Source organism: Bufo gargarizans, chromosome 4 (assembly GCF_014858855.1).
Source record: "Bufo gargarizans isolate SCDJY-AF-19 chromosome 4, ASM1485885v1, whole genome shotgun sequence".
In the NCBI taxonomy this organism is placed as follows: Eukaryota; Metazoa; Chordata; class Amphibia; order Anura; family Bufonidae; genus Bufo; species Bufo gargarizans.
In genome coordinates this window covers 154,719,292-154,747,082 of record NC_058083.1, presented here as the reverse complement: position 1 = coordinate 154,747,082, position 27,791 = coordinate 154,719,292, and the positions used below count along the sequence as shown (strand labels likewise).

Genomic DNA, 27,791 nt, shown 5'->3' with positions numbered 1-27,791 from the left:
AGCGGCCGAAAACGGATCAGTTCAGCCCCAATGCATTCTGAATGGATAAGGATCCATTGAGAATGCATCAGTTTGGCTGTGTTTAGTCTCTGTTGCATTTTTTAGACGGTCACTAAAACGCAGCTTGCAGCGTTTTGGTGACCTTCTGACAATGCGGAGCCTAATGGACGGATCCGTTTTTCACTGACACAATATGGTGCAACTGAAAACAGATTCGCCCCCATTGATTTTCAATGTAAGTGAAGACGGATCCGTTTTGACTCAGACTTTTTTTTATTTTTATGAATAATGTAAACAGATCCGTTATTAACGGATACAAACGTTGGCATTATTCATACGGATCCATCTGTGCAGATACAAGATGGATCTGCACAAAACTTGTGTGAAAGTAGCCTTTTACTTGGACAACTCCTTTGGGTATGGCCATACATAGTGTAAATGTTGTGGATTTTCCACAATGGAATTTCCTGCAACAAATCGGCAACATTAAGAGTAGCAGCAAAGTGGGAGAGATTTCAGAAAGGTCATCCATGCACTGCCAAGAAAACACACAGCATAGGCCGACTTGTACTGAGGGTTTTCAATCAATTTACGCTGTGTATCTCACCCACAGCAGACTCTGTGCATATGGCTCTACCCTCAAGAGGTAACTCGTCACAGACAAATACTTACATTCTTATGGAGTTGAGGGAAACGTGAGCCCAAATAAAATACAGAAGAAACATAGCCACAAATGAACCCGGACATCTCTGTGATTCCAAGAGAATTCTGTAAGAAAAACGATTGGATATTAAATACGGTATATTTATATATTATAAAGAACAAGGTAACATTTCCACTAGTAATAAATGTGTTGAAATAAATACTACATAATACTACTACATGAAGTGCAACGTGTTTATAACAATACTGTTACATAAGGCTGGGCTCAAAGGGATCAACTAATGGGATTAACACATACAAGCAAAGTTTCTTGGTCAGATTTTTTATTTTATTTTTTGTTTTGGTAGCAGGTTGATTTTTGACCCCATAGGGAAACACTGAAGCATTGAGGTAATTGTGTTAATTTCACACTTTTACCATGAATCACGGGTCAAAGACTTTCACACGACTGTATGGCTTTTTCAGTGTTTTGCGGTCCGTTTTCCACGGATCCGTTGTTTTTTGTTTCAGTTGTGTTTCTGTTCTGTTTTTTCCATATGGCATATACAGTAATTACAAAAAATTGGGCTGGGCATAACATTTTCAATAGATGGTTTCCGCAAAAAGGAACGGATACGGAAGATATACGGATGCATTTCCGTATGTGTTCTGTTTTTTTTGCGGACCCATTGACTTCAATGGAGCCACGGAATGCGATTTGCAGGCAATAATAGGACATGTTCTATCTTTCAACGGAACGGAAAAATGGAAATATGGAAACGGAACGCATACGGATTACATTCCGTATTTGAACCATTGAAATTAAATGTTTCCTTATACAGAACACCAAAAACTCAAAACCAGAAACAAAACCGCAGATGTGAAAGCAGCCTAACACACCTAAAGTATGCTGGATTTTGGTAAAAAATGACTCCAACTCCAGAAATACAAAAAAAAAAAAAAAAAACAATTCTATATATATAAAAAAAAAATTTTATTTTTTATTATGCCTGTAGATTCTTTAAAAATGAACCAAAGCCTTTAAAGTAACATGTGACCCTAGTGGTTTTACAGGATTGGCTCCCCAAAATGAATGGTGCAGCAGGTCATCCATGAACACTGCCCCTGCACCCATTCTCTATCGGATTGCCGAAGTACATTACCCAGCTATTTCCAGAAGTCCCATAGAGATAAAAAGGCGCAGAAGTGTGCATGCTCGACCTGCCGCTGCACCATCATCACCCTTCTCCTGATCAATAGGGGTCCCAGCAGTCAAACCCCCACCAATCTAAGGCTAAATGCACATAACAGTATATCAGCTGTCTGGTCAGTTTCTTGTGGAGTCAGACATAACTGATGCATGTGTACTATAGTGTGAAAGAACAAATGGAATCCGGCTCCTCATAGGAATATGCTTTAAGCGACTACCATAAAATAGGACAAAAGTTGCCAGGGGTCATTTACCAAGGACCAGCGTTCCACACATGAAAAGGCCCCACGCCTCTTAATAAATGTGTCACATCTTCTGCTGGCCATGTCCCAGAACACAAATCTACTCCAGCCATGAGATATACATTTCTGGTGTAATGTGGACTAGTTTTCAGATGCACATGTGAAATGAGTCAGGATGCAGAGCTCCCATCTGTGGCTTACCTTCTCCTGACAACTTTTAGAAAAAGTGGCGAAGGTGCAGGAAAAAGGTAAAACGTTACAAATTATGTTGCAAAACGGCACTTGCGTCAAAATTTTAAAATTTTGTACTCCAGAAAACTGACGTAGACTGTTAGTACACGATCCCCAGTATGTCTGCATTATACAACAATACTGGATCTCATGATTATTAGATCTGATAATGGACACACTGGTATATTGTATAAATCATGACCCTTTACTTTGCACCATTCCAAAAGACACAAAGCACAGGTCTGATGTTCCAGCATGGTTAGGCCAAGTTTAGTTCTGGGTCACTTTAGGTTGCATATTTAAGTTGGGTGTTTAAAACTGACCCCGTCAGCCCCTGTATGCTGCCCTGAGAGCCACACAGCGTAGTGGCAGACTAGATTTCAGTGGTCTGCCACTCTGGTGATGGCATTCAGTATTTTTAGAGTACTGACCTGGGAAAGCCTGCAGCGGATGTCAGTGGTGCGAGAGGGATACTGATTGACAGTTTTATTACCAATCACCCAGCAGAGGAAGGTGGGGGCAGCGCACAATGTCCGACCCCTCTCTCTCACAGTACTCCACAGAACAAAAGTACTGGATACTATCATAGGAGTGACAGACTACTAAAATCAGCGAGTCTGTCACTACACTATGCTGAAGGGAGCATATAGAAGCTGACAGGTTCCTTTTAACTATTAAAAAAGAGGATGTGTCAGCATGAACAACCCTAGTAAACCAGGCATACTGCCTAGTAGGGTTGATCATTCTGAGTGCAACAACCCTTCTTTTGCAGCAATCCCATGTTATTTTATTTCTCCCAATGAGGGGCTCTAAGCACAGAGAGACAGGCCGAACCCTTGGAGCAACGCTTCTCCTCCACCTTTCCCTCTCCCCCAGTGACTAACAGGGCCAGGCATCCTCACTGTTCCGATGCCCGGCAGTACAATCTCGCATATGCGCTGGTGAGAGTACAGTCTGTGCATGCACCAACTGCACTCTCACTGGCAAACAAATGAGATTTCAGGGCCAGGCATCAGAACCGTGAGGATGCCTGGCCCTGTCAGTCACTGGGGGATAGTGCGTGGCAAAGGGTGAAAAGCTGAAAGTGAACCAGTGCTCTGAGGGGCTAGCCCATGGCCCTTGGTGCTCCAAGCACCCTATTAGCATACAAATAAAAATCATTTTCTCCAAAACTATACATTTAATTGCTGCAAGAGAGGGGGTTTTGCACTCATCGTGATCTATTTTAGAAGCATGCCTAGTTTACTAGGGTTGATTATGCTGATATATGCTCTTTAACTAATAAAAAATAAAATAAAACTGTACCATTTTTCTTCTTGCCACAAGAAAAGAGCACCCTTTACTACAAGTGCTGACATGATTAGCATGGGTCATTTCTTGTTGATTAGTGGGGATCCAGCTCAGAATGAAGGGGATGCAGCTCCTTCAAAGCTTTTCCTTGGCCACACACTGCAGTAGGTAGCAATTCACTTGAATGTAGCAGAGTTGTAGTTCCCTACATAGAGGGTGGATGGCCGTGCACTGTGATGGAAGAATTTGGAGGGGCTTCTTCGCTTTCAGGATTGGTAGAGGTTGAACCCCATGATGTAATGGCAAAGATTAGTGAGCTGCTATAACACTGTCAGAATCATTGAATCAGTGAATCATATTAAATAGAACTTGGATACCACATACAATGCACACTTTAAAATGGACAAAAACAAGCTTTAGGTTAAATAATTTACCTGGTTTACTTCCAGATCAGCATTTCTTTCTAGAGTCCTCAGAAGTAGCTGACTAGGGAGTATAACTGACAACGTGATGCACAAAACAACCCAACCTATACAAAAACCTTTCAGACTTCCACTTCCTACGATAAAAAATAAATAAATAAATTATACATATATCACATACAACGCATAAGTATTTTTACAATTGAAATATACACGGACAGTCACACACTGACCAAAGTACACTGATTGGGGGTAATAAATGCAAGACATAAGGTGAATGAGAACAGAAGCTGCTAACAAAGTGAACGCATAAGGCACTGAGGGGAAGAACATGGGGGCCATAACCCTGCCTGTGTGCGGGGGTTTCATATAGTTTTTTTAATTAGTTGAATCTGACGGTAATACAGCAGTTCTTCATGTAACATCTTTACGGGGGCTGCCATGTGTGTTCTTGCTAAGTAATGGATTACAGTTCTCTAACTGGCTGGATATTTGCTGCTGGTGCTTAAAGGGGTTGGCCACTTTCCTAACTAATATAGCCTTTGTTGGAATTCTGCAGCATTTTCTATATTTCATATATTTCTATGGGTCTTGTCCATAAAATGGCTGCTGATGGAGGGTCATGTGACCAGGAAAAAGGAGATTTTTGTATAACTTACCAGTTAAATCTCTTTCTCGCTCTTCCTTGGGGGACACAGACCTTGGGTATAGCTCAGCTCCCTAGGAGGCGTGACACTAAGTAAAACTGTTAAGCCCCTCCTCCATCAGCTATACCCTCAGCCTGGAGATAGAGGCTACCAGTTGCGTGTCCAAGTAGTGAAAGGATAACAACCAATAACGGAAACAACCAGCCAGCAACCCAACGGGGCGCCAGACCATAACCCTGTAACCAAACACAGAAGGGTGGGTGCTGTGTCCCCCAAGGAAGAGCGAGAAAGAGATTTAACTGGTAAGTTATACAAAAATCTCCTTTTCTCGCCCATTTTCCTTGGGGGACACAGACCTTGGGACGTTCAAGAGCAGTCCAAGAAGGGAGGGACCACAAACCCAAGGCGGAACACCACCAGAGCATCAGGAAACCGCTGCCTGCAAAACCAGGCGGCCCAACGCAGCATCCGCTGATGCATGCGTATGCACCCTATAGAACTTTGTGAAAGTGTGCAGAGAGGACCAAGTGGCTGCTTTGCACAACTGTTCAGCCGAGGCCCGATGCCTCTGCGCCCAGGAAGCTCCGACTGCTCTGGTGGAATGAGCAGTGACGCCAAAAGGCGGAGGTCTGCCCTTGGCTCGATAAGCCTCAGACACCGCCAGTTTAATGAAACGGGCAATAGCCACCTTGGAGACCGCCAACCCTTTGCGCGAACCCTCCGGAACCACAAACAGGGAGTCCGTGCGCCGAAAGGACCCGGTGACCTCCAAGTAAATCCTCAACGCCCTGACCACATCCAGACGGTGCAGTTCCCGTTCTCTGGGGTGGGAAGGAGAGGGACAGAGCGACGGAAGGACGATGTCCTCATTGATGTGAAAGGCGGAGACCACCTTCGGCAGGAAAGTCGGGACAGGCCGAAGCACAACCTTATCCTGGTGGAAGATCAGGAAAGGTTCGGAGCAAGAAAGAGCCGCTAACTCCGACACCCGTCGGAGAGACGTGACGGCCACAAGAAAGATGACCTTGCAGGACAGAAGGCGAAGGGAGACCTCCCGTAAAGGCTCGAAGGGGGCTGATTGGAGCGCCGAGAGCACCACATTCAGGTCCCAGGAAGGAACTGGAGGGCGGTACGGCGGAACAGAGTGAGCCACCCCTTGTAAAAAGGTCTTAATTGGCCCTAGAGGGGCCAGGGGACGCTGGAGAAGAATAGACAACGCCGAAATCTGACCCTTCAGAGAACTGAGGCACAGCCCCAGGTCCAGACCCGACTGGAGGAAGGACAGGATTGTGGGAAGAGAAAACCAGAGAGGTGGGATGCTCCGGGACTCACAGAACCCCAGATAGGACCTCCAAACCCGATAGTAGATCCTAGAGGATACGGGCTTACGAGCCCGGATCATGGTGCGGACTACGTCCGCGGAGAAACCCCGTCGCGTTAAGACGGCGGTCTCAATAGCCACGCCGTCAAACGTAGCGAGCCTAAATGCTCGTGGAAGATCGGTCCCTGAGAGAGAAGGTCTTCCCTGGAGGGCAGTGGCCACGGTGCGTCTGCCAACAGCAACATTAGGTCGGCGTACCAAGACCGGCGGGGCCAATCCGGGGCGATTAGAATCGCGGGGACGCCCTCTGCCGCGATCCTCCGAAGAACCCGTGGCAGGAGGGGAAAAGGAGGAAAGACGTACAGAAGGGAGAATTCGCGCCATGGAAGGACGAGCGCGTCGGCGCCGTATGCCTTCGGGTCCCGTGCCCTGGCCAGGTATAGGGGGACCTTGTGGTTGAATTTGGAGGCCATGAGGTCCACGTCGGGGCGACCCCAGCGAAGACAAAGGGCTTCGAACACCTCTGGGTGCAGGGACCATTCTCCCGGGTCGATGGTGGACCGGCTGAGGAAATCCGCCGCCCAGTTGTCCACCCCCGGGATGTAAATCGCAGATAAGGCCGGCACGTGCGTCTCCGCCCAGAGGAGAATGAGGGTCACCTCTTGCATCGCTGCGAGTGCCTCCCTGATGGTTTATGTATGCCACAGCCGTGGCATTGTCCGATTGGATCCGAACAGGGTGACCCCTCAGCAGATGGGTCCAGTGTCTGAGGGACAGAAGAATCGCCCTCAGTTCCAGAATATTGATTGGAAGTCTGGACTCCGATAGAGACCAAACGCCCTGGACGGACCGGGGAGGGAAACCCCCCCCCCCCCCACCCCCGTAAGCTGGCATCTGTGGTAATCACCAGCCAGTTCAGTGGAAGGAAGGACTTCCCCCTTAGAGGGATATGCAACCACCAGCCGAGGGAAGCTCGAGCCAGGGGAGGCAGAAGAAAGGTCCTGTCCAGACTCCTCAGTGATTTGTCCCAGGCCGACAGAATTGCCCTCTGAAAGGTGCGGAAATCCGGAATTGTGCGAACGGCACCGCTTCGAAACAGGCAACCATCTTTCCCAACAACCGCATGCTGGATCTGAGGGAAGGGCGGTGATGACGGAGGAGACTGCGAACCGACCCGCGAAGGGCCAGACGCTTGTCCGACGGAAGGCGGACCTCCGCCAACTCTGTATCCAGGAGCATCCCCAGGAAGATCAGCCGTCTGGAGGGGGTAAGGGAAGATTTGGGGTGGTTGATAATCCAACCGAACCGCGTCAGGGTCTCCAGAGTGAGTTCCACACTGCGGGATGTCTGAGAGAAGGAGGGTGCCTTGACCAGGATGTCGTCCAAGTATGGGAGAATAAAAACACTTCTTGAACGTAGAAGGGCCAAGACAGGGGCCAGGACCTTGGTGAACACTCGAGGAGCAGTCGCCAGACCAAAGGGAAGGGCGACGAATTGGAAGTGATCGTCCCCCACCGCAAAGCGCAGGAAGCGGTGATGACATGGAGCAACCGGAACGTGGAGGTATGCATCCTGAATGTCGATTGAGGCCATGAAATCCCCTCTTTCCAGGGAGGCCACTGCGGACCTGAGAGACTCCATCCGGAATCTCTGCAGTCGGAGAAAACGGTTCAGGCGTTTTAGGTCCAAGATCGGACGCACTGAGCCTTCCTTCTTGGGAACCACAAAGAGGTTCGAGTAGAACCCCCTGAACCTTTCCGTCGGAGGCACGGGGGCGACGACACCCTTGTCCATTAGAGAGTGAATGGCCGCGAAGAAGGCGGCCACTCGTACGGGATCTCGCGGAGGACGGGATCGGAAGAAACGGTCTGGCGGAATGGACGCAAATTCGATTTTGTATCCGCAAGATACAATCTCGAGCGCCCATGCGTCTGAGATGTGGGCCCGCCATACGTTCCTGAATAGGAGAAGGCGGCCCCCCACCCGGGTGGGTGGGGGCGCACCTTCAGGCAGAGGGCTGCTGGCCTGTGGGAGCCCGTGCAGGCTGGGACTTGCGCCAGGTAGGTTGCGTCCGAAAAAACGGCTTCTTGTGTCTATCCTGGGCTGGGCCAGAGGAAGAAGAACTGGCCGCGGGTCTAGACCCGGTGGGCTTGCGAAAGGACCGAAAACGGGACGAACCAGCGCGACCACGGGGGGCGCCCATTGGCCTGGACTGGGGGAGGTGAGTACTCTTCCCACCCGTGGCCTCTGATATAAGTTCGTCCAGACGGGTTCCGAACAGGCGGGAACCCGTGAATGGTAGGCCGGCCAAAGAGCGTTTGGAAGCGGCGTCCGCCGCCCAAACCTTCAGCCAGAGTTCCCTCCTGACAGAAACTGCCAGGGCAGAGGAACGAGCAATGAGGGCACCCGCATCAAGGGAGGCCTCACAGACGAATTTTCCGGCCTGAACAATTAGTTGGGCTAAGGAACGGAGGTCCTGAACAGGGACGTCCGACCCTAACTCCCGTTCCAGTTGCAAACCCCATTCAGAGACCGCTTTGCCAACCCAGGCGGAGGCAAAGACCGGTCTAAGGGCCGAACCAGAGGCAGTAAATATGGCCTTGGAGAGGGATTCCGTACGACGGTCCTCAACAGACTGGAGGGAAGATCCGTCCTGTACAGGAATAGTAGTGCTTTTGGACAGGCGAGCCACGGGAGGATCAACCTTAGGCGGGGATGTCCACGTGGTCACAGAATCCGCTGGAAAGGGATAACAAATGTCCAGCTTTTTGGGTGTAATAAAGCGGACGTTAGGCCGAGTCCAAGCCTTGGATACCACAGAAGAAAAATCAGCGTGTATGGGAAAAACCTTGGAGGCCTGTTTGGGGCGGAGAAAGGACACGCCGGCCTGTTCAGAGCTGGGGGGGTCATCGTGTAGCTGAAAGGTATCACGGATGCTAGTGACAAGATGCCCCACCGCGGACGCCAATTTGGACGGAAGCTCTGAGTCCATGTCCACGTCCGAATCCGCCAGTTCTCCCTCAGAAAGCGTATCCCTTTGAGAGGATAGACTTGACTGAGCTCGCACGCATGGCGGAGAGAGCGAAGCATCTGGAGAAGATGTGCGCTCAACCCTTGAACGTTTCTGAGTATGCCGGGCCCTGGAAGATTCGCTGGGAGGCAGGGAACCAGTGGGGGCGGCAGAAACGGTAGTCCCAGCGGGTGCGACAGGGATTGTGGCAGCCTGCGGGAGAGGCGGTCTATCCACGAGACGGCCCACTACGTGTGTAAGGCTTTCCACCGCCTGAGACAGAGACCTAGCCCAGTCAGGGGGTTCAGAGGCACCGGGGGGCGCAGCGGGAAGCGGGCCCTGCACCGGGGCCTGACATGCAAGGCAATGCGGCTCAGATTGCCCACGCGGAAAAAGTTCCTTACAGGCGGTACAGGCATGGTACCAGGGTTTGGGGGCACCTGTGGGATCTGACATGCTGAAGTGTGGTTGTACTCTAATATAGAGACCACAAAGGGTTATAGCAGCTATGACCAGGAGGGTTAGGAGAGGGTTAACTGTCCTACCAGTGCCTCAGAAGAACGTCAGGAGATGGCCCAGATCAGCAGCAGCAGAGAAGCAGTGAACAGCAGTGAGCAGCAGAGAGCGCCCACAGAAGCCGAGCGATGTACACAGGAGGTTAGAGTCCCCCACCGTGTCCCAGCTTCCTGTCAGGAGTGAGGAAGCGCGGGAAACCTCAGCAGAAAGCGCGGGGAACAAGCTCCGCCCCCTCCAGCGCTTGAAATGTCTCCTGTGAAGGAGAACGTAGCTCCGCCCCCAAAATGACGCGCGGAAGCCCCGCCCCCTGCCGGGACCGCTAAGCCCCGCCCCCCGTTCTCGGCGGGAAGGGGGAGAGAGAGAAGAGAAAAATGGAGTCAGCCCCGAATGAGGGGGAGGGGGGGGAGAAAGATAGCAGCGTGGGGGGGAAAAGCGTGGGGGTGCTGAGGATGCTGCTGTGCTGCATTGTCCTGCAGATGAGCGCTCAGAATGAGCGACCACGGGTGCCCCCCTTACCCAGAGGGGTAGATGCTGCAGATAGGGACGGGGTATGGGCTGGAATAGCCATCTCACCGTGCGACGTCTTCACCCTCAGTCCTTTCCAGCAGGGTCGCCCCTTCAGCCACTGGCACCGCAGTGGCAGGAAGCTGGAAGAGGGGCTTGGCGTGCGGGCGACCCCCTAGCTGGCGGGATGTAGGGGAGCCATTGCTGCCCAGATCCTCCTATTGCTTCTGTGGGGGAGGCAGCAGTGCAGATAAGTTGGCACTGGCGCAGCTCAACCCCGGGAGAGCAGAGAGGTCAAATGCGTCTCTGGTATCCCTAGGAAAAAATAAAATAACAAAATTAGAAGAAAAAGTAAAAATAACAAGGAGAAAACAGCCCTGCAGTAGCAGGGAGTGTCTTGCCTCCTTGGACACTAAGCTAAAACTGGTAGCCTCTATCTCCAGGCTGAGGGTATAGCTGATGGAGGAGGGGCTTAACAGTTTTACTTAGTGTCACGCCTCCTAGGGAGCTGAGCTATACCCAAGGTCTGTGTCCCCCAAGGAAAATGGGCGAGAAATTATGATTTTACAGTAATTTGTCCACTAATTTAATATGCCATGCATTTTCTTTAGTTTGCAATATTACAATAACCAGTGATGAACCTGTTCATAGCAGTTTATTACCAGGATTAGGTCACTTTCACACAGTATTTGGTTAGTACACTTCACCAGTATTTGTAAAGGCAGAACCAGAGGCGAAACCTATAGAGAAAAGGCATAATAGAAATATTTGTGCCTCTTCTGTGTTTTGGACCCCCTCCTGGTTTTGCCTTACAAAGACCGACCAAACACTGAAGCGTAATACTGACTGTGTAAAAGTGGAATAATACAATCTAATACGAGCGGACAGATCAATGCCCAGTGTCAGTGATGGAAATCCTGATAATTGCCGAGAACTGCGCTGTGTCAGAGGATGTGGCTGGTGTTGTCTCCCGACTACAAATATAACGAAGACAAACTATTAGTTACTTGTACTATTTCTACAAACATAAAATATAAGAAATCATTTGTTCTAGGGGTTTTCTGAGACTCTCTCAACCCCCAGTCACAACATGTTAAAAGGAACAAGAAATCACAAGATGATGGCCTACTTTTTGATGTGAAGACGTCCCCCTACAGGATCATATAATGCCTCTAAGGAGCATGCGCTACAGGAGTAATGTGAATGTCAGGAAGGAGAAACTGCTCGGGGGAGGAGTGCGCAGAGCAGGCTGGGAAATGTAGCTTTCATCATCATAATGAAACAGCCTACATAACCCCACAACAGGAAGAATAGTATGAAATGAAAGTAAAAAAAAAAAAAAAAAAAAAAAAAAAAAATCTGCATTCAAAGTTGCATCAGGTAAGTGACTGATAGACATGCGTGTTAGGAGCTTTATATTTAGCTATTTGGGTTGGAAAACCCATTGAAGTCATCTGTGGCCTATTATATGTGCAGAGGTGATAACGTGTTTTCTTATTTCACTAAAATCACCTAAAAATAAGTAACCTAATTTTTTCAATACATTTTTATATTCTGATACATGCACTCCCAACAAGACACACACAGCAATGAATAAGGGTGCACTACCTTTCATCTTCTTGTTTTTCAATTTGTAGTAGGCAAACTGTGATATCATAATTATATCCATGTTGACATAAAAAATGGCCGTGACAATCTGAAAAAAATAATAATAATAAAAAAAAAAAGTAACGAGGGACTTATTAGCAAGAAACAAACTCCATATGCAGGCAAATTCTAAGCAGCTCCTGCTCCCCTTGGGCTTCTGACCTTAAAACCGGAATTAAAAACGGAGATGGGAAAGTAGCCTAAAATGTATACTGCAATATAGGACCAAAGGAAAGGAGGATATGAAAAGAGGACATGCCTGCAGAATTTTCAGAAGTGTCTGTAGTAACATGAAACATAAAACAAAGGCCTTACCCAATATATTTCCCCTTCCATATGTACCTTGTCTGTGAATGACATTTTTGTATTTACCCTGTATGTCATGGTTAACAGGACACCTTTAGGCACTATGAGACTACAGTGCTCTAAAAGGCTAGGCCTCCACATGCCGGAAACCCCGAAAAGGACAGTATAATATGGTTGTAGGGGCATAGCTCTCCTACAAAAGAAGTTACTGACAGGAATCCTACAACTGGACTCCTAACTCATTGTTCTCACCCAAAGACGACAACGGGGCTCATTTATTAAGAATGTCATTCTTTTTACGCCAGTGTTGCTGACAAAAGATGCACCTAATTTACGACGCTGCACATGTAAAAATGCCCATGCAATAAATATTGTCACATTGGTATTTAAAATGTCACAAAACAGGGGGTTGTGCGACAATGTTAAACCATAAAAGGCCGCCAACATGTATAAGGGGAAATGAGGGCAGCATAAAGTGGTGACCGACCCCAAGTAAAACACTGGGTCACTTTCTTTAATTTACCCAGGCGTTTGACTAAACTGTGTACTGAGCAGCTCCAGGCGAACAGAGTGGAGTCCGCTCTATACACTGCAGAGGCTCAGGAGTCCTCATATTCATGAGTTCCCAATCAACCGCACTCGCCGCTCATTAGCATAGAGCTGTCAATCAGCAGCAAGGGGTGCCGAGAGCTAGGAGCTCATTTCAAGCTGGAGCTACTCAATATGGATTTTAACAAAACAAGTGCGTCATAAAGGTGACCCAGCATTTTGCTCAGGTTACTGTACCTGCCAGCAGACAGGACATCATAAAACAGATGACAGGTTTCCTTTAAAAATATTTAATCACATACAAAACACTGAGGGCATTATGTTTGTGCTTCCAGTCATGGGGAGTGCACCTGCGTGCAGGAATGTGCCAATAGCCATTTTCTTTTTTCTTTGCAGCCTACACTGGAGGTGTGGCTGACTCCCTTGGTCGTGTGTGTCTAACCGGTCTGCCCCATAGTTGATTTTAATAAGTGGAAGTATAAAGCTGTAGCCTGCTCTCCCTGCATTTATTGGAGGCCATTTGGAACCAGGAGAGGTAGTATTTAGTGTAGGTTCCTGTCCTAAAGAGATTACCTTGCCAGTGGCGGACAGTCACAAATAATTTTGTACAAAACGTATTCGCCAAGAATCTCACATTTATAACGTAGCATTAGTACATTTTGTATATGGAGTATGGCACTATTGTATTTACAGAGTGCTGTCACATTGTGTTTATTTTTGTGCTTCCAGCCATGGGGCGTGCACCCGCACACTGGCATGTGAGGACTAACCCCCTTCTTTTTACCGAGGGCATTGTGTCTCAAAACATGGAGGAAAGGCACTCCTGTTAACCACTCCAACTATTGAGCGCCCCATGACTCAAATGGTCTGAAAATAAAATATTCAGATTGGGCGGCAGTTCTGACACAAGGCCCTTGCGCACACATACCTGGATTGGTAGCTGTTTGGTCAAATAGCAGCCGATAAAATTAGTAAAGTCTCCTCCTAACCAACATAACAAAAATCCAAGAGAAAGCGCTTGATCGACTCTTCCATTCTTGTGGGCAACATACAGCTGGCTGAGGGGAAAGAAACACAAGGAATTACATATTAATCCCAAACACGTCCATCTGCCTTAGGGTGCATACACTCGACCGTGTTTTGCGATCCGCAAAACACGTATACCAACAGTGTGCATTCTGCATTCTGCAGACCGCACATGGCCGGCGCTATATAGAGAATGCCTATTTTTGGCCGCAACTGCAGACAAGAATAGGACATGCTCTATATTTTTTTGCGGGGCCACGGAACAGATGCAGACAATCTACGGCGTTGCCCCTCTGGCAACAATGAGTTGGCAATTTAGTCATAAATTCCTACTGGTAATAACAGAGGACAAGCAGAGTTGCTTCAGAATTCTAATATTATGGAGAATTCAAATAGTTAATAAAGCAGACGTATAAGGAGAGATTTGAGAACACAATGTAGATGGTCAGCACAGGCATTTAATCCCACCAGCATTGCCCTCCTGCACGCCCCTGTAATTTTCTCATAAGATTAGTTCCCAACTTGAATACGCTTTAGGGTATGCTTACAAGTCATGGTCAGTTTAGGTTACAATTTTCTTTTGATTTTTGCTAAATTGTGGAAAGACATGCAATCTGACCGTGACATGCAAACATGCCCTTAGAGTACATCTGTTACTTTAATGTGAATAATAGTGTATTATACACTGTACAATTCTGGTAAATGAAATCTCCGTAAAATAAATGCAAGCATGTCTGTAACCTATTACTGACGGCAATACAGCAGACTGCCGGATGGTCAGACACGCCGCTCATAACCGTCATTGTTGAAAGGACAGCCTTCTTTTCTTCTCTGAGGGCTCCTACATGGAGATGTAACATATGCTGGCCATACACAGGAGACATCTTTCCTTCCTGCCCCATACACATACTCTCCAGGATCGGCTAAGCATGCACCAGTTTTTGTTTGGCCGAAACTTGGCACTCATGCCGGAACCCATTATAGTAAATGGGCTCCACCGGTGAATGGCAGAATCGGGCTAGGCCAGTTCCAGTGAACTCCAGCAGGCTGTTCCTCTGGCGGATACATTTACCACTAGCTTTAGCTATGAGGAGCAGCACCAGAGTGATGCAGCCTCTTCAACCGGCTGATCAGCAGGGGGTGTCGGACCACCTGTGGTGTAAACTGTGGAGCAATTTAATGCACTTAATTTCTCAAACTATCTGCATCTTGCCCAACAAAGGACACAGCGTTACAAAAAGAAGTGCGGCCTTCTATGTTACAATTCTAATGGACTGATGATAATCAGGGGTTTGAAAGAACGCTTGTTTCTGATAATTAGTAATAGTCCAGCCAGCGCCTGGTCCCTAATGAACAATGCAGCGGGAAGGAGCCAACCCCACAATTAAGTGAAAGAAGAATCCCGGCAATCGTAACTTGCTTCAAAGTCTTGTACTTTAATTGTATTCAATATGGTACATCATGTATACAAGGAGGCGTTTCGGCTAATATGCCTTCATCAACAAGGGTTGATTTGATTCTTCACACAAGTTTTTATTTTTACACCACTCACTCCAGTTTTGAAAAGGGTATTGGGAAAGAGGACGTGGTTAGCTTGTTGAGCTCATTTAAGCCACATTTGAGAATTTTTTTAAAGGTCAGGATGAGGCATTAATCACACGTCAGTGTTCGGTCAGTGATTTTCATCAGTGATTGTGAGCCAAAACCAGGAGTGAAGCCTTCACAGACATAAGGTTCCCGTTGAATCCAGAGGGGAAAAAAAGCAGTCTGGTTCGAGAGCTGCATTTATACAAGCAGGCAAATACCACGAGATTGTCCAAGTGTGTGACTTTAGATTACGTGAGATTCAAGGACTACAGTAAGTTAGATTCTTATCTCTGCACTATATTGTATTTTTCTCTTTTCTGGTGTAATCCCCACTTAGTATGTGTTCCATTATTGACAGTGCAGTCCAGTGCACATCTTGTCTAATGTATACAGTCCTGGAACAGCTGTTTGAGGGTGCATATATTTGATCAAAATGTGAGCAAATTGCCCATTTGGAATCTCACATTGAGTATCTAAACGGGCGAGTTTCAACACTGAGAGGCGTTGACAATTTGGAAAAGAGTTTGCTGCTCACTGAGCAAGCACTCTATGGGGTAGATGTGGGGGAGGGTGGTAGCGAGGAGGCTCAGGAAAGTGAGGTAGCTAGCTGGGTAACAGTTAGAAAGCGGGGTAGATGGAAGAGTGCCAGGGAGGCTGGCCCTGATCTGATATACCAACAAGTTTGCACAGTTGGCAGATGAGGGGGATGTCAGTTCAGAGAGAGCACTGCTGCAGCCAGACACTTCCTCTGCCAGTCAGGGGAATGTCAGCTCCAGTAAGCAGGGGACCAGGAGAGCAGGGCAGGCCAGACAGGTGCTGGTAGTGGGAGACTCAATTATTAGGGGTACAGATAGGGCGATCTGTCACAAAGACCAGGATTGTCAAACGGCGTGTTGTCTTCCTGGCACTCGAGTATGACACATTGCGGATCAGGTTGACAGATTACTGGGAGGGGCTGGAGAAGATCCAGCAGTCATGGTCCATATCGGAACCAATTCAAGTGAACAGAGCTTAGCCCCGCCCACGCTAGTTGATACTAGTCGTGACGTTAGTGGGCCTGCAGTAAACAGTGAGAAGGCCGCGGCGCTGCTGGAGTGCCGCTGCCTTCTCAAACAGCTGATAGGCGGGGGTCCCGGGTGTCGGACCCCCGCCGATTCAGAAGCTGATGAGCTCTATATCAGAAGCTGATGAGCTCTATAGTAGGAATGAGCTGCACCTCAATGGGGGAAGGGACAGCTGTGTTGAGGGAGAAGATGGTTAGAAGGTTGGAGGAGTGTTTAAACTATGGACTGGGGGGGGGGTAATTACATTATAGAATTGGAACATGAAGTGCAGATCAAGACCGGGGGCAAGGTAATGCGACTGGGGAAGGCCTATGGCAGCAAACCGCAGGTCAATTCAGACCTGCGGTTTGCTGCGCTTTCAGCCGATTCTGATCAAATTTTAAAATGCCCCAAAGTTTTATTAACCCCCCCCCCCCCCTGCACACCTGAATGATATTATGTGGGCGGGAGGTGCGGTGGGCTTACATGATTTGCTTCTAAACTTCTAAGCCTTGTAACATCCCAAAAAATAAAATATCATTCCCAAAATAATTCAAACATGAAGTAGACATATGGGGAATGTAAAGTCATCAAAATTTTTGGGGGTAGTACAATGTATTACAGAAGTAGAGAAACTGAAACTTTGAAATTTGCTAATTTTTCCAAATTTTGGGTAAATTAGTTATTTATTTTATGCAAAAAACATTTATTTATTTTTTTTAACTTCATTTTACCAGTGTCATGAAGTACAATATGTGACAAAAAAACAAATCTCAGAATGGCCTGGATAAGTCAAAGTGTTTTAAAGTTATCAGCACTTAAAAGGGACACTGGTCAGATTTGCAAAAAATGGCCAAGTCCTTAAGGTGAAATAGGGCTGAGTCCTTAAGGTGTTAAATATATATATGTATACTAATGCCTGACTAATAAAACTGGGAAACTGGAAGTAGTGATGTGTGAGGAGGACTATGACATAGTGGGAATAAGAGTCAATTCACACGTGCGTAGTGTATTGCGCATCCGCAATACACCCGGCCGGCACCTTAATAGAACTGCCTATTCTTGTACGCAATTGCGGACCGGAAGATCGGGGGCGCACTATGGAAATGCGGATGCGAACAGCACACTGTGTGCTGTCCGCATCCATTCCTGCCCCACAGAGAATAACCCGTTTCACAGAACAGATGTGGACCCATTCTAAGGACATGTGAATGGACCCTTACTGAGACATGGCTGGATGATAGCTATGACTGGGCAAACCACCAAAATCGGAGAGGGGTCTGCCTTTACATAAAGTCCTGTCTAAAGCCCACAGTCCTGGAAGATATAAGTGAGGGACATGAACATGTGGCGTCACTGTAGGTAGAAATACATGAAAGCAAAAAACAATATTAAAATTACTAATAGGAGTTTATTATAAACCACCTAATATACCAGAGTGCACAGAAAATCTGCTACGAAATAGACGGGGCGGCAAATCATAATGAGGTCGTTATTATGGGGGACTTCAACCAAACTGAAACTTGTATATCTCATAAAGGAAACAGGTTCTTGGCAATAACCAAAGAATTACCTTTCCCAACTGGTTTAGAACCCAACTAGAGGGACGGCCATACTGGACTTCGTATTAACCAATAGACCTACCAGAACAACAGATGTGCAGGTTGGGGGACACCTGGGAAAAAGCTAAATTTAGCAAACTAAGAGAGGCCATAGGCCTAACCAACTGTCATCAAAAATACAGCCACAAAATGGGATATTTTTAAAAGCATCCTAAAATCTAATTGTGAGAGGCACATACCTTATGGGAATAAAAGGTTAAGGAACAAGAAAAAATAAACGGGATAAATAGAAATGTAAAGAAAGCAATAAACAGCAAAAAGAAAGCATTTAAATAACTAAAACAGGAGGGTAGTGAGGAAGCACTGAAAAACTAAGGAGAAAAATAGAATATGCAAAAAACAAATAAAAGCAGCCACACTAAGACCAAGAGATTAATTGTCAAAGAGAGCAAAATTACCTTAAAATGTTCTTCAATTATATAAATGGTAAAAAGTATAAATCTGGAGGTGTGGGCCCTCTACAGAGTAATGAGGGGGGAGTTGCAGAGAGCAATAAGGAGAAAGCAAAGCTATTAAATATTTTTTTCTCCACTTTATTCACTGAGGAAAATAAACTGTCAAATGAAATGCAGAATGTAAAAGTAAATTCCGCATTAAAAGTGCCCTGTCTGACCCAGGAAGAAGTACAGCAGCGTCCTAAAAATGATTAAAATAGACAAATCACCAGGACCAGATGGCATACACCCCCGTATTTTAAGAGAATTAAAGGGGTTGTCCGGGTATAGAGCTGAACCCGGACATACCCTTATTTTCACCCCGGCAGCATCCCTGAGCCTAGCATCGGAGCATCTTATGCACTCCTGTGCCCTGCGCTAAATCGTGCAGGGCACGGGCTCTTGTTTTCAATAACAGACTTCCGCCCGGCAGTGTATTTTCTTTTATAGGGTCGTGCCTCCAGGAAGCCCTTTTTCTTATCCGCTGCTTTCTCTAAAAGACTGTCTAATACAGGGCCGAAGACGTACTCCCCCGAGAACGGGATGGAGCACAACTTCATCTTTGAGGTGTTATCCCCTGACCAGCATTTCATCCACAGAGCCCGGCGGGCCGCTTTTGAGAGGCCAGCGTCTTTAGCAGCGAATCTGACGGATTCTGCTGAGGCATCTGCCATGAATGCCGTGGCGAATTTTAGTAAGGGAAGGGACCTTAAGATTTCTTCTCTAGGGGTGTTGTCCCTAATATGAGACTCCAAGTCGTTCAACCACAACCCCATGGACGTTGCCATCGAGGTGGCGGCAATATTAGATTTTAGCTTAAACATAGCGGCCTCCCAAGATTTCTTTAACAGACTATCCGCCTTCCTGGGTCGTGTAACTGGGAGGCGTCCTCAAAGGGCAAGGCAGTCTTTTTATTAACTTTTGCTACTTGTACATCAATTTTTGGTGTTTCATTGAAAATTTTACATTCATTTGGATCGAACAACAGACAATTCCTGAAGGACTTTGACACCACCACGCGTTTCTTGGGATTTGACCACTCAGTCATCGAGCACCATGTCGCGTATATTTTCATTAATCGGGAAGACCCGGGTCTTCTTAACACAAAGTCTCCCAAACATCTCGTCCTTTTGGAGCTTCTTCTACCCCAATAGTGGCTCTGACTGCCCTTAGTAGGTCTGGCATCTCGTCCGAGGAGAAACAAAATCTTCTGTCTGATTCAGAGATTTCTATATCAGAGGAAGCCTCCTCATCCTCCTAGGGTCTGGAGGATGAAGCATTTTCCGCAGCCTCTTCTAAATCCGAGGAAGAAAAAGACGGCCTCCTTTGTCTTTTAGATGGAGGTATGTCTGGGATAAGGAGGATTTTACTTCCTCGTGTATCATAGATCTAAGCTCCTCAATTAAGGAAGGCTGTTCTTCTCGTATAACGCTAGAGATACAATCTTTACATAATCTCTTGCTGTAATAGTCCGGAAGTCGCTTAAAACAGGATACACATTTAGCAGGCTTCCTGACTTTCTTCTGAGCCTCCATAGGGACCTGGGGGAAAATAGCACCAATCAGGCTAGCTGAACGCATACATATATAGAAAAGTATGTAAGCCCCAAGCCTGAAGAGTGGAGAAGAAGGATGAATGACCGGTAACCTGAAGTGCAGACACAGTTAACAGGGCAATAGCGCTTTCCCCACAGGGGAACTTACAGCTACAGCCATAGGAGGCCCGGTGGGAGATCGCGACCGAGGAGCAAGTTCACGTATAGTAACGGAGCAAGGCCTCCCACATCACCCCCTGCCCAGCATTAGTACAGACACTGCAGGAGGGCAGGGGAACACCAGGTAACTGGAGGTGTTTTTGGAATGACAATGGAATGACAATGACTCTCTCTTTTTGGAATGACAATGACTCTCTCTGCCCCTGTCCTCTGTAGGGATAGGAAACACTGGTGGTGGTGGGGAATTTAAACCCTCTCTCTGTTCCTGCCCCTACAGAGGTCAAGGGTCAATCTCCTTGTGGCTGTCGTGGTGATGAGGTGGAAATATAAATTTTTGCACATGACACTAAACTGTGTAAAGTAACACAGAAGAGGACAGTATACTGCTACAGATGGATCTGGATAGATTGGAGGCTTGGGCAGAAAAGTGAAAGATGAGGTTTAACACTGACAAATGTAAGGTTATGCACATGGGTAGGAATAATTCAAGTCACCCGTACATACAGGGAGTGCAGAATTATTAGGCAAATGAGTATTTTGACCACATCATACTCTTTATGCATGTTTTCTTACTCCAAGCTGTATAGGCCCGAAAGCCTACTACCAGTTAAGCATATTAGGTGATGTGCATCTCTGTAATGAGAAGGGGTGTGGTCTAATGACATCAACACCCTATATCAGGTGTGCATAATTATTAGGCAACTTCCTTTTCTTTGGCAAAATGGGTCAAAAGAAGGACTTGACAGGCTCAGAAAAGTCAAAAATAGTGAGATATCTTGCAGAGGGATGCAGCACTCTTAAAATCGCAAAGCTTCTGAAGCGTGATCATCGAACAATCAAGCGTTTCATTCAAAATAGACAACAGGGTCGCAAGAAGCGTGTGGAAAAACCAAGGCGCAAAATAACTGCCCATGAACTGAGAAAAGTCAAGCGTGCAGCTGCCAAGATGCCACTTGCCACCAGTTTGGCCATATTTCAGAGCTGCAACATCACTGGAGTGACCAAAAGCACAAGGTGTGCAATACTCAGAGACATGGCCAAGGTAAGAAAGGCTGAAAGACGACCACCACTGAACAAGACACACAAGCTGAAACATCAAGACTGGGCCAAGAAATATCTCAAGACTGATTTTTCTAAGGTTTTATGGACTGATGAAATGAGAGTGAGTCTTGATGGGCCAGATGGCTGGATTGGTAAAGGGCAGAGAGCTCCAGTCCGACTCAGACGCCAGCAAGGTGGAGGTGGAGTACTGGTTTGGGCTGGTATCATCAAAGATGAGCTTGTGGGGCCTTTTCGGGTTGAGGATGGAGTCAAGCTAAACTCCCAGTCCTACTGCCAGTTTCTGGAAGACACCTTCTTCAAGCAGTGGTACAGGAAGAAGTCTGCATCCTTCAAGAAAAACATGATTTTCATGCAGGACAATGCTCCATCACACGTGTCCAAGTACTCCACAGCGTGGCTGGCAAGAAAGGGTATAAAAGAAGAAAATCTAATGACATGGCCTCCTTGTTCACCTGATCTGAACCCCATTGAGAACCTGTGGTCCATCATCAAATGTGAGATTTACAAGGAGGGAAAACAGTATACCTCTCTGAACAGTGTCTGGGAGGCTGTGGTTGCTGCTGCACGCAATGTTGATGGTGAACAGATCAAAACACTGACAGAATCCATGGATGGCAGGCTTTTGAGTGTCCTTGCAAAGAAAGGTGGCTATATTGGTCACTGATTTGTTTTTGTTTTGTTTTTGAATGTCAGAAATGTATATTTGTGAATGTTGAGATGTTATATTGGTTTCACTGGTAAAAATAAATAATTGAAATGGGTATATATTTGTTTTTTGTTAAGTTGCCTAATAATTATGCGCAGTAATAGTCACCTGCACACACGGATATCCCCCTAAAATAGCTAAAACTAAAAACTACTTCCAAAAATATTCAGCTTTGATATTAATGAGTTTTTTGGGTTCATTGAGAACATGGTTGTTGTTCAATAATAAAATTAATCCTCAAAAATACAACTTGCCTAATAATTCTGCACTCCCTGTACTAAATGGTAAAACACTGGGTAACACTGACATGGAAAAGGACCTAGGAATTTTAGTTGACAGTAAACTAAGCTGTAGAAACCAGTGTCAGGCAGCTGCTGCCAAGGCCAATAAGATAATGGGTTGCATCAAAAGGGGCATATATGCCCGTGATGAGAACATGGTCCTACCACTTTACACATCACTAGTCAGACCACACGTGGAGTACAGTTCTGGGCTCATGTGTGTCAGACAGAGCTGGAAAGGGTTCAGAGGAGGGCAACTAAAGTAATAACTGGAATGGGTGGACTACAGTACCCCGAAACATAGAATGTGTCGGCAGATAAGAACCATTTGGCCCATCTAGTCTGCCCAATATACTGAATACTATGAATAGCCCCTGGCCCTATCTCAGGGCTCGACAAATCCCAGGCGCAGAGTCACCATGGCGATCAGGATTTTGTCCTGGCGCCTGGGTATTTGCCCTCACATGCCTGCCCCTAGAAGAAGTTACCCGGGGGCGGAGAACGAGTGGACAGGGTGGCATCGGGGAAGCGGAGAAGGTAGGTAGGATGCGGTGGGTCCGCATCATGCGGGCGTTCCTTCTCCCTGGGTGTAGCGCTGTCCAATCGCAGCGCAGGGAGAAGGATCGCCCAGGAGAGAAGCTGCTGTCTCATCTCCCCTCCCCATTGCTCAGATAGTAATTAGCATATGCAGCAAGAGACAGTAATAGGGCACGGCGGGCGAACGGAGCGGTGCTCAGGAATAATAGTAAGTGCTGGGACGTCTCTGGGCGCCGCTCTGTGTAGCCTGCTACTTAAAGTCCGACCCCATATAACACAATACAGGAGGCAGGTGGCGGCAGCAGAATCGCATAGTCGGCACCCTGCCTCTGACAGAGAGCTGCGATCAGTGGCAGTTAACCCCTCAGGTGCCTCGAGTATTGCAATACTTTTTTATGGTATCGAAATCAAATCAAAAATTTGGTATCGCAACAACTGTACATGTGTGTGCGGTTCTGTACAATGCCGCTGTATATGTGTGTGTGTGTGTGGTTCTGTACTGTATCGGAGGGCTGTTTCACTAATAGTTTATTTTGGCAGGGGGCTCTAATCACATGGTGTATATGTGGGGCTGTGTCTGACATAAAAGAATTGGTGGACACCTACTTCGCAGCGTCACAACTAAGGTATGGCATAGGAGTAGAGAGATGATACTGCACTGCGCCGACCCGCCCCCCCTTCTCCGGATTCAGTACAGCCCTCCGATGCGGCTGTTTACTTCCGCCGGCTAGATTGGGATGTTGGGGCCGGCGCATGCGCAATAAATGCTAGGATGCCGATGCCCATAATGGGCAATGCTGGGTGCAGGCGCGGTGATTTGGGTGAAAGGCGCATCTGCGGGATTTCACACTGAAGGGAGGCGGTAATAAGAAGAACCTAGGGCCAGCCTGAGTGTTTAAAGGGGAGGGGTTTCATATGAATAGCGAAGAGGGGCCTGGGCATCAGCTGATTGAACGCCGCCCCTGGGCACCTTCAGACCTAATTTGAATATTGGATAAAAGTGTTTTTTGAAGGAAATAAGTGACGGACAGCTAAACAGTAAGTAGCATTCACATATTGGGACTACAATGCTGATAATGGTGTTAGTGTTCTATAACGGTCAGTATAGGTGAAAGACTCCTTTAAAGAAAACCTGTCACCATAAAAAGCAGTGCAATCTGAAAGCCCCATGTTATAGAGCAGGAAGAGCTGAGCAGACGGATATATCGTTTTATGGGAAAATATTCAGTATTTTATACACTTCTATCTTTGCTTTTTTACCTCCTGGGAACAGCTGTGTGTACAGGAGGGGGGTGTTATCAGTGACTGATAGCATTGTGTATAAGTGTACATAGAGAGAGATGGGTGTCACTGATAACAGCCCCTCCCTGTACCAACAGCTGTTAGAAGAAGCAGAGATATAAATGGATAAATTACAAGTTTTACTGAATCTTTTCCTATAAAACTAGATCTCAATATGCTCAGCTCCTCCTGATGTATAACAAGGTGCTGTCAGATCGCACTGCATTTTATGTTGACAGGTTTTCTTAAAGGAATTGTCCAGCCATCAATATTGATGACCTACAGTCAGGATAGGTCATCAATATCTGATCGGCGGGGGTCCGACTCCCGGCACCCCTACTTATCAGCTGTTTGAAGAGGAGGCGACGCTCCACGCAAGCACTGCTTCCTCTACATTAGGGCCCATTCACACGACCGTATGTACGGATCCGCACCCGTTCTGCAATTTTGCGGATCCATTCATTTCTATGGGCCCTCAAAAGATGCGGACAGTACACCGTGTGCTGTCCGCATCAGTTTTTCCGTGGACCCATATAAGTCTACGGATCCGCAAAAAAAAGGAACATATTTAACAACTCTGTTCCGTTTTTTTGCGGATCCGCAAAGCAGTACGGTCGCGTGAATGGGCTCTAACACTGCTTTTCGTCTCAGAAGTGAAGTGTAAGACAAGTACTTGCTCCAGTCAAGTGAATGAAGCGAAGACTGGTAATTACACTATGCCACTGCTCCACAGGAGACTAGCGCAGCCTCTTCCTCGTCAAACAGCTCCCGCACCCCTGCCGATCGGATATTGATGACCTATCCTGACGATAGGTAATCGATATTAACAGCTGGACATCCCCTTAACTTCCTCTTTGGGCTTTCAGCACAGCAAACAGCCTCGCTTGACTTTCTCAGTCAGAACTTTCACTCCCATCAGATACGGAAGGAGGATGAGAGGCTCAACAAAAGCATCACACATTACACCTGGGGGCAAAAACCAGGTGCAGCTCCCAACACAGAACAGGAGCAGACCTTTCCCTTAGGGCTCATGCACAAGAACGTATTTTCTTACCGCTTCTGTTCCATTTTTTTTTGGGGCGGACCGTGTGCGGAACCAATCACTTCAATAGGTCCACAAAAACAACGGAAGGTACTCCGTATGCGTTCCGTTTCCATATTTCCGTTCCGCAAAGAAGTAGTGCATGTCTTATCATTGTCAGCAAATCACAGTCTGAGGCCCCATTCAAATCAATGGGTCCGCAAAAAATACTGTATGTCATCCGTATTTTGCGGATCCATACTGTAGAAATGCTATGCCCGGCCCATATTGCTCATGCGTTTAGTGATTAATAAGTTACCGTTTCCGATCAGCAAAAACGGATCACATACAGATATGTTTTGTGAAAAAGATCCGTGAAAAACTGACCTCAAAAGTCAAAACAACGATGGTGTGCATGAGCCCTTGTACCTGATCTCTGGGGAGGCTCCAATCCTGGTCCTGACTGATGGAAATCACAGTGTGTGAATAAAGACCCCATTACACCGCCAGATTATTATAATACCGCCACCAATTACCTGTTGAACAAGCAAACACTCGTTCATTGGGGAATCGAGATCTTTTAACATGTTAAAAATTTCTGGTTTGCCGGCGGCAAAAGGACAATAGGCACGTTATTGACGGCAAACACTGAGACAGTATAGGAGGAATGATCGCTGATTTATCGCTCGTCCCTATACTGCCTCATTGTCTGCCGGCAGTAGAGCGTGTAACAGCAGCGGTCTCCTCCTCCAGCGAGCAGGTGACTGACTGGAGGGAACGCTTCCGACATTCTGCCCCTGTAATAGGCCCCTGAGGCTTTACACTGATAAGGGCGCATTCAGATGAGCAGATAATTGTTACAGTTGGAATGGTAACGATCATGTTGAATGATAATGGTGTAGTAGAGATTGTACTGAAAACGCTTATTCATCTGTTTTAATTGTTGATGCAAATTAATAAATTGACGTTAATTATGTTAACGTAAAGGAACGTTGTGTGATCTGTCGGCAATGTAAAAACGGGTGTCTATTATGTTTTCTAAATTGTGTGAAGGGGTTTTCTGACTCTGCGCTGTTTGAGAACATTTAGGGGAGATTTAATCATCACTGCTGTTCACGGAAATCTGGCTTAATTGCCCCTAGCAACCAATCAGATTGTACCTTTCATTTTTCAGGGCTCCCTTGGAAAATGAAAGGTGGAAGCTAATGGGCTGCTCAATGCATTTCTGTTATTCCTGTTAAAACAACAGACATCTTGGCAGAACCTGACCTCCTGCGTCACTGGCATCCATCATACAGATTCATCACTGCATCACGGTTTATTCAAGTGTGAACAGAGCCAAGGCTCATGTCTAAAATATCAGGAGCGGCACCATATCAATATGAGTACAGGCATCCTTCTATGGAAAGTGAGAACCTGCGGCCTGACAACATGAGGGCACCCTCACCCTGCGGCCTGACAACATGAGGGCACCCTCACCCTGCGGCCTGACAACATGAGGGCACCGCCATCCCGCAGCCTGATAACATGAGGGCACCCCCACCCTGCGGCCTGATAACATGAGGGCACCCCCACCCTGCGGCCTGATAACATGAGGGCACCCCCACCCTGCGGCCTGATAACATGAGGGCACCCCCACCCTGCGGCCTGATAACATGAGGGCACCCCCACCCTGCGGCCTGATAACATCCCCGGCACTGCCACCCTGCAGCCTAATATGCCAGGCCCTGGAGCAGCTCCTGACACACAACCCCTGTACTTACGGCAATGCCGCAAACAAGAAGCAGCCGATGGAGACGAGCCCTATGACCACGCTCCAGTACTCCCAGGCGTCCCGCACACACTGCTCCAGCAGCTGCCAGATCCACGGGGTCCCGTCAGGACACAGCAGCTGCTTCGCTTCTGTCCGTGACATGTTCATCCCGAGCAGGGGAGGAAACCGGGGCCCGCTGTCTGCCATCCCGTCCCCTCCTCAGACAGCTGGGCCCGTAGATTTCCGGCTCAGGACCCGCGGCCCCGGCTTCTGCGCCCACTGAGGTGTTTCTCCGCTACGCTGGACGCACAGACAATGCCCCTTCCTGATTGGTGGAGGAGAGCCCCGCCCTCCCGCTCGTGTTCCCTCCCTCCCGCTCGTGTTCCCTCCCGCTCGTGTTCCCTCCCTTAGCAGTAACGTGTCGCTATTGACGTCATGAGATAGCCGGGCCGTCCTGCTGGAGAGGACACAGCTGGTGCCTCAGAGACTGAGGGGTCTCAGTGGTCGCCACTGTCCTGCAAATTAACCCTTTCAACCAGTGTATCGCCCTGCTTCTCCAGTAAGCTGGGGCCTGCGGCTGTACTGAGGAGAGGAGGCAGCTTTTGGTTTTGCCTCTGCTTTCTAATGAGTTTTTATTTTTGGGCCAGTGTTTTTGTTACATGGTGTGTGTGCATATAAATAATTATTATTTAATGTGTAAAGTTTTACAATTGTTGGGCTTCCACATATAGTATATATTTTTTGGTGTTTTGAGACTTAAAGAGGACCTTTCATCAGAATAAAACTTCTAAAGTAACTATACAGACATGGAGAGCGGAGCCCAGGGATGTCCCTGCACTTACTGTTATACCTGGGCGCCACTCCGTTCTCCCGGTATAGGCTCCCGTATCTTCATAGTTAGGCTCCACCCAGGGGAACCTGCCGGCGTCTCATTCTCCCATGCTGTAGCGCTGGCCAATCACAGCGCTCAGCTCATAGCCTGAGAGGTTTTTTTCTCTCTCAGGCTATGAGCTGAGCATTGAAGCCTAACTATGAAGATACCGGAGGCTATACCGGAAGAACGGAGCGGCGCCCAGGTATAACAGTAAGTGCAAGGAGATCCCTGGGCGCCGCTGTATAGTTTAGATAGCACAATGTGTGCTGTCCGCATTCTTTCCGTCCCCATTGAGAACGAATAGGTCCGCACC

The 27,791-nt window shown here is 47.3% G+C and overlaps 1 protein-coding gene across 1 annotated transcript in view; it reads right to left on the bottom strand.

Annotated features, from left to right (window-relative positions):
* Positions 1-26,909, bottom strand: part of LOC122934627 (lysosomal amino acid transporter 1 homolog) — a 33,234-nt gene extending 6,325 nt beyond the window's left edge. The window contains exons 1-5 of the mRNA XM_044290220.1: positions 26,615-26,909; positions 13,466-13,595; positions 11,644-11,731; positions 4,050-4,174; positions 673-768 (exon numbers count right to left, since the gene is read on the bottom strand). Of these exons, the coding sequence (XP_044146155.1) occupies positions 673-768; positions 4,050-4,174; positions 11,644-11,731; positions 13,466-13,595; positions 26,615-26,811 (636 nt within the window). The 5' untranslated portion in view covers positions 26,812-26,909. The remainder of the gene's footprint in view (positions 1-672; positions 769-4,049; positions 4,175-11,643; positions 11,732-13,465; positions 13,596-26,614) is intronic.
* Between the last annotated feature and the right edge of the window lie 882 nt (positions 26,910-27,791).